The sequence below is a fragment of the Austrofundulus limnaeus genome, unplaced genomic scaffold (genome assembly GCF_001266775.1).
Source record: "Austrofundulus limnaeus strain Quisiro unplaced genomic scaffold, Austrofundulus_limnaeus-1.0 Scaffold343, whole genome shotgun sequence".
NCBI lineage: Eukaryota > Metazoa > Chordata > Actinopteri > Cyprinodontiformes > Rivulidae > Austrofundulus > Austrofundulus limnaeus.
The window spans coordinates 475042-482496 of NW_013952745.1; the positions used below are offsets into that span (position 1 = coordinate 475042).

Consider the following 7455-nt stretch of genomic DNA (forward strand, 5'->3'; position numbering starts at 1 on the left):
CCCAGAATGCTTTGCGTGTAAATAAAATGGCCCCGTCCGTGTATTTTTAAACTTTTAGTTTATTTTAGTTTATAAACTTTTAGTGTATTTTTAAACTTTTAGTTTATTTTAGTTTATAAACTTTTAGTATATTTTTAAACTTTTAGTTTAAAAATGATAAAAACTAAACATCCTACAGTATTTTTAGTCTTTATTTTACAGTTAAAATATATGTTTTTCAAAATAAAGTCTAATGTTACAACTAACCAAGAATCCCTTTAAAACCAAAAATAAACCTGATTTTATATTCATAGTCTATCTTAACACATTGAAATTGGCCTCTGTCTCTATAAGAACCTCCTACCGTTTCTAACACTCCCACTTCAGCATGTCTTTTACAACAATGCTTCAAGGGAGGGGGCTATGTGAGGCTAGCTACATACCGAGCTCCAGGGAGGAGCTCTGTACAAATAGGCGGAGCTTTGTGTAAACGGGTGGATCTTTGTACAAATGGGCGGAACTTTGTGTAAATGGGTGGATCTTTGTACAAAAGGGCGGAGCTTTATAGCAGCAGGTGTTTAGGCAGCTCCACATGACCACCACAGGAGATTCACGGATTTCTCTAATATGAATGAGTCAAAGCAACTCTGGATGTTTTTGATGAGACATTATAACATGGTGTAAAGATCAAACACTTTGCATACCCCCCCCCCCAAAAGAAAAGTAAAACGTGTCGTCTGATCAGGAACTTACTCGCTCCTGCGTTCCAAATTTCCCATCAGCCACCAGGTGAACCTCGTAGGTGAAGTTCATGCTCATGGCCAGCTTGATGAGCAGGTCGATGCAGAACCCGTAGCAGCACTGCGGGACGATGGGCTGACCTGGACACAAACATGGACCCGCTTTCATCAGAAGAAGAAGGATCTGGTGTGGGTTCTGAGGGTTCCCTCCCAGATGCACAGCAGGATCTGTGTACCTGGTATGGTCCCGTTGGGTCCGGTACAGATCACCTTCTTGATCAGAACCCCGTTAACGGTGTACTCTTCTTTACACGTCCCGTCGCTCTTCGTCGGCTTGACGTAAACAAACGGCTCCTGGTGGATCGTCACGATCTGAACACAGAACAGATTTTAGAACAAGGTTCTGGTGTCAGAGGAACAGAACCCCCTGGGGGGGTCGGGATGAGGACAGGAGCCGTGTCAGATCATTTATTCACAGCTCCTGGATGTAGCAGAATGTTTTACTGGACAGAACCGGTGTCACTAAAGCTGTCCTACATCATGTCATCCGTCATGTTCTGGTGAGCCAAACGGACCTTCAGTTTGGTCGACATCTGGTATCCCACTGGTTTCTCCGTCTCTCCTCCAGGCCAGATGATCTTCCTCTGAGGATTCATCACCACCTGCAGCACAAACACGTTTCGAGCCGGGTCAGGAAGTGGTTCCAGGCAGGTCTCAGTGTGACGGGCCGACTAAATGAACATTCATATTTAAAGAGGCCCGAGGCTCAGAGACGACCCGCCTGCAGCATCGGCTCATCTGTTCAGCTCAGAGCTGCAGGTACTGCAGGTGCTTCTGTTCACGCTTTTATTTTCCTTTTCAGACTTCCTGCTCTTCATTTTTTACACTTTTAGTTACGATTTTCACATTTTTATGTGTTAGCTAAACTTTCTGCCTAATTTAGGCTTTAGAAATAGTTTAGCTACATTTATCTTTTAGCTACTCTTTTGTTACCTTTAGCTTTTAGATACAGTATGGCTAACTTTAGCTTTGGCTTTAGCTTTTTTATGTTTTTGCTTTTCTTATATTTTAGCTACAGTTGGTCACCAAGAGTCTCAGTAAGATGAACCAGGTGGACCACCAGGAGCATTAGACAAGTGGAGGTGATCTCTGCCCCTTTTCCACTAGTACCAGTTCAGGCTGGCCCGATCCAGTTCGGTACGGTTCCAAGCCATTTCCATTAGGGATGTCCCGATCAGATACTCAGTATCGGTGTCGGTGGTAAATATGGCCATTTTTTGACAATCGGGTAGAATGGGATTTAGTCATGTGATCGGGCCGATCCAGTTTTCAGCATCATCATGCTTTACAGCTGCCGTTAAGAAGTCAAGACGCACAAAGTAAGCAACCACCATGTCCACAGTGTGGGAACACTTTTCAATGGAACACAATGATGCTGAAACTGCATCTTGCAAAATCTGAAAACTGGATGTTTCTTGTGGAGGGAACAGCAGGGCTCGCTTTAATACAACCAACCTTGTCACTTGGACAGAAATAAAAAATAAAGCTATTGGATCAGTATTGGATCAGTACCGGAAAGACTAATCATTAAAAAAATCGGATTGTATCGGGAGCCAAAAAATCTGGATCGGGACATCCCTAATTTCCATCAGGCCAGATTCATGAAACCAGTCCTTTTTTTGGTACCTACTTCATTGTGGTTCCAAGAGGTCCCAGTCGACACCAAAATGCGACGTAAGAACACTGTTCGTCACGGATTGGTTAGTGGGTGGAGTCACTAGCTGCATTTCCATTGACCATGAAAATGTGCAAATTAGAATTGTTGCCGGTTGTTGATCACAGGAGTCACGTGATCAACAACCAGCTGTTTCTACTGGTGAAAAAGACGATGACGAAGGAGATAACAGGAAGTAGAGTAGTAGTAATATCACAGAAGTACTGTAGTATAAAACAGTAAACTCACCGACTACAATTTCCCAAAAACACAGCATACGTAGCCGCTCCCAAGTAGGGACTTGTCTCTGGAAAGCCTCGATAAAAGACGCCGACGTCTCCTCTGATGATGAGCGCTAGTGTCGTGGTAGCAACATGCTATGTGTTTACATCCATCGCCGCCATGTTTGTAATGACTTATCATGAGAACAAACGTATTCACGTGACTTTAATAGCATTTCTTACTTAATGGAAACATCGCAGTTGCAAAACTGTGTTTTTCGACATTAACAGAATATCGACATAGTTTTGCGCACGTTTGCAATGGAAACGCAGCTACTGGTTGCGTCTGAGCTGCCTTTACAACAACAACTCGAGGCGCCATTTTTTCAATTATGACACTCACAATGGCAGAACAGAGATCCACATCATGGTCCAATGCTGAGATGCAGGAGTTTTTGTGCTTGGTGGCAGAGGAGAAAATTCAAAGCGAGCTAGACGGGTCGACGCAACGAAAAAGTGTTCAAGGAGTTGTCGGAGCTGATGGCCACTCGTGGCTACGAGAGAACTGTTAAGTTTTGACTAGGAGAAGAACCCAAATCCGGACGGAGGTGAGTTTTAGTAAGAAAAATGTTTATTTTAACAAAAATAAACAAAAAGCTGTCAAGGCAGCAAAAACTAAATAATAATGACAACAAGGGAGAAACTTAACAGTTGGGTAAACCAAACAATGAGCCAGTGAGGGTGTGGAGTAAAAGACCAGTTTATATACAAACAGAGGGAATGAGGAAATGATGAACACCTGGTGGCAGGATTGATTGGGGATGACTGAGCAGGTGAGGATGATTAAATGATAATTGACTAGAAATTAGGCTGAGGATAACTGGAGGGTGGAAACACAGGGAAACAAAAAATAAAAAAACGCACATCTTCACAAGAACCCCAAAGCAATGTCGGGACAAACTGAAAATGTTGAAGTGTGATTATCGCACGATTAAGGACCACAATGGAAGGAGCGGTTCAAACCAGTTCAAACCCACTGCTACGTTTGATGGTTGCGTACCAACAGCATTACCACCACCTTCAGGCAAATACGTGTGACGACAATTTTCGGACTGTGGAAAAACACACCCACTGGAACCGGACTGGAACGTCAATGGAAATGCACCCGAACTGACCCGTTCTGACACTAACCATACCAACACTAGGTGGCACTAGTGGAAAGGGGGCATAGTGGACCAGGTGGACCACCAGGAGTTTTAGGTCGTATTCACACCAGCCATGTTTAGTCCACTTTAATCGAACTCTAGTTTGTTTGCCTGGAAAGCTCGGTTCATTTGTGGAGGTGTGAATGCGTAATCAAACTCTGATTTGGACTAAAAAAGGGAACTCTGGTCCACCTGAAAACCTAGGTCTCTGTTTAATTGAAACGAACTCTGGTGCGGTTCGACTGCATGTATGAACGCTAAGCGGACCAGAGACCGCTCCAAAAGCAGGAAGTGGACTATACTGCATGACATTCTGAGTAATAACAGTAATAAATGTACTTATATGGTGTAAACACCTCGCTGGACGACTGTATAAGGTGGACATCATGACTGTGGAGCTGGACGTGCTCCTACTCGATTAACACGGAACTTCCTCAGCCGACTTGTTTGCAAAACAAGATTCTCCGTGGTTCCGCCTCATCTTCCTCTCATGCTGAGCTCCTTGTTGAAGACTATTTGTTTAGCACATTTGCGAAAAACAAAAAATGAACCCTATAACCCTTAAAATGTAACGTTACCATTGTTTGTTTACATGTTGAGAAGAAGGAAGTTGCTCTAGGTCTTCTGAGGTTTTCATGTCGATTTCTTTAGTGGTTCTTGGTGCAGCGCCCCCACAGGTGAGGGCGGGAACAGGTTGTTTACAGGGTTTAGTTCGGTTGAGAAAGTGCAGTGTGAATTCAAACCGCACCAACAGAAAATGTAAACAAAGCTTGCAGTTTTGGTCCACAATCGAACCGAGTCTACCGGACTATCAGGTGTGAATACGACCTTAGACAAGTGGACCAGGTGAACTAGGTGGACCAGGTGTAGCATGTGTGCTGTACCTGTGTTCCGTTGAAGACCCCGACCTGGACCAGGCGACCCGGTTTCTGCTGGTAGTTCAGGATGCTGTAGGTGGCGAAGCGCCGGTCGCCGTCGTCGTTAAACTCAATCCGTCCCGTCAGGCCGTCGGGGTACTTCGATGACATCAGCACCCTGTGGAGCCAATCAGACGACACGTAAGTGACTCTATGAAAATCCTGGACTGCAGAAACCATCAGCTGGACTGAAGCAGATTTTGGGTCATCCTGTGATGAAGAGGAGGATGAAGAGTGACAGGGTTGTTCCACTTGAATCTGAATACAGATCAGGTCACAGGATCATCTCTGGGATTCTCGTGTCCCGCTGAAGGAGACAAGAACGCCCAGAAATCCTACGCTTTCTGCGCTCATTAAACTCGACATGGTGGTGCCTTCAGGGGACGACAGCGAGAGACCGACATGCAACCATCAAACACTGAAGATAACTTAAGAGAAACTATATTTTTTTACATCAACAAGACTGATGGAGAAGCTAAATAACCTGTCGGGTCGACAGTTAGACCCGCGAGCTGCGGGGTCTCAGAGGTACTGACCGTTTGAAGAGCGGCCCGGTTCTCCAGATGTTGGTGTTCCCCACGCAGCCCCGCGGAGGCTCCGTGATGTTCTCCTTCTCAAACAGCTCCTGCAGGGACTGAGCCACCACGGCGACGGCGTCCGTGATATGAGCCGACTCGTTCTTACCGTTAATCAGCTGGAGGCCCAGCAAGCCTGCGCCGTGCACACACACACACACACACACAGACACACACAAACACACACAGACACACACACACACACACAGCAGGAAGTTACACAGGCCTCTCTCTGAAAACTGTCCTCATTCACACATGAAGCTCTCAGACGCTCAGCAGAGGTAATTAAACAGCGGCTCGGTGTAATTCAGACACTTTCTGGGCTTCAGGCTTCAGGTCAGCGTTCAGTAACACCAAACTGCATGCTGGGAGTTCACTCTGACAATCACAGCCGTTTGTCTCAGCACAGAAAAACCCCACTGAGACACCAGGAACTGCAGCTGGGGACATCCTTCAGCTGAGACCCGTCACGCTGTGAAGAAACCTGTCCACATCTGTCCTCCGGCTGAGACACAACAGACCGCTAACACAGTTAGCATTCTCCAAAAACAACCAAAAATACTGAAGCAGCTCATTGAAAATGACAAATTAAAATAAAAGTAACAGGAAAAGAAGCTTTGTTCTTCATTAAACTGTAGTTAGGCTCGGATTGCCTGAACTATCCTTTAGTTCTAAAAAAAATTGTAAAATTCTCCATTTGATTCTGTTTGTTCTGAAGATTTTTCAAATATTAAAGCCAGTTTTTGTGGCAGAATAGTTATACTGTACTGAATCATATTATAATGTATCTGAACATATTGTATTATATTGTACCGTATCACATTGTACTGAAATGTATCATATAGTACTGTATAATACTGTCCCATATCTTTTGTTGATCTAATTTAAAAAATGCAAACAAAAAGAAATGTTTTGTCAGAACCAGTGGAATGCTAAAAGCTGTTAGCAGACTGTTAGTGAGCTGAAACAACAAATGTAGAATCTTTTTCCTTCATGTGTGACGAGAACATGTTGAAGACAAACAGCAGAAAAGTTCAAACTGTCTCCGATCTTCACAGGTTTCTGTTTGTGGAACTGTTTGTTTGTTTGTTTGTTTGTTTGTTTGTTTGTTTGTTTGTTTGTTCATCAGAACTTGTCACAAAAATGTTCTTTTTTTCTGGTTGTTTTTGGACCCGCTTTAGTTCCTGTAAGCTACAGAGTTCATGTTCAGTGTTTGTTGAGGCGCTGGGCTCTGTGACATCAATAATCATTATATGACTTTATTTCTGCCGTACCTCATCTGTTGTGTTAAATAACTCCATATAACTCAAACAACATGCATTTTACTGCCAGGTGGGAACTCTCAGAGCTCCAGAACCAGGTCAGAGCAAGGTCTAAGTGTCCCTGGGCCCCTTTAAGACCCTGCAGGTCGAGAAAAGGATCCTAGACTTGAAACCAGGAGGTTTACGTCACAATAAACCAAACATTAAACTATAACCAGTATAAAAGCTGACTCAGCAAGAACCTGCAACACTTCCTGAAACAGAAACCTGGAACCTGCTGCAGCTGAGACCAAACAGCTGGAGGATTTTCAGAATGCAGTCTGGCTGCACGTCTAAAGAAATGATGATGATTTTTGTCACATCTGGTCACACAGATGTGGAGAAAAGTCTCGTCATTTCTCAGCGTGCAGCGGCCGGTGGGTGAGGATGTTTTCTGGAGTCAAATCAAAACCACAGCAAAAAGAGCAGGAAGTGGATTACTCAGCAACCAGAGAGCCGGGCGTCCGCACCGATCCAACAAACAGCTTTTGGTTTTTAACGTTTCTGTTTAAAACTGAAGTATAACCGGAAACACCAGGAGGCTCCAGCTGGACGTAGTCCTGTCTCAGAGCTCAGAACTGAGCCGTCCAGAAGTGCCGCTTCAGAAATGACCCTCTGGCTGGCTGAGTAATCAGCTGACTCAATAAACCCCGCCCCCAGGATTCATGTCGCAGTGGGCGGCGTCTTTATTGACCAATGGCAAAAGGCAAAGCATCAAGCAGGAAACAGGAAGCAGCGAAGTCATCTTACCAGTTGATTGAACACACATCACGGTAACCACAGCACCCCCCCACCCCCACCCC

The 7455-nt window shown here is 44.6% G+C and overlaps 1 protein-coding gene across 1 annotated transcript in view; it reads right to left on the minus strand.

Moving 5' to 3' along the window:
* grin1b (glutamate receptor, ionotropic, N-methyl D-aspartate 1b) overlaps nucleotides 1-7455 on the minus strand; it is a gene marked incomplete in the record, with an annotated part of 49395 nt that overhangs the window by 17501 nt on the left and 24439 nt on the right. The window contains 5 exon segments of the mRNA XM_014022811.1: nucleotides 733-860; nucleotides 956-1091; nucleotides 1295-1381; nucleotides 4744-4894; nucleotides 5313-5487. Coding sequence (XP_013878265.1) covers nucleotides 733-860; nucleotides 956-1091; nucleotides 1295-1381; nucleotides 4744-4894; nucleotides 5313-5487 — 677 coding nt within the window.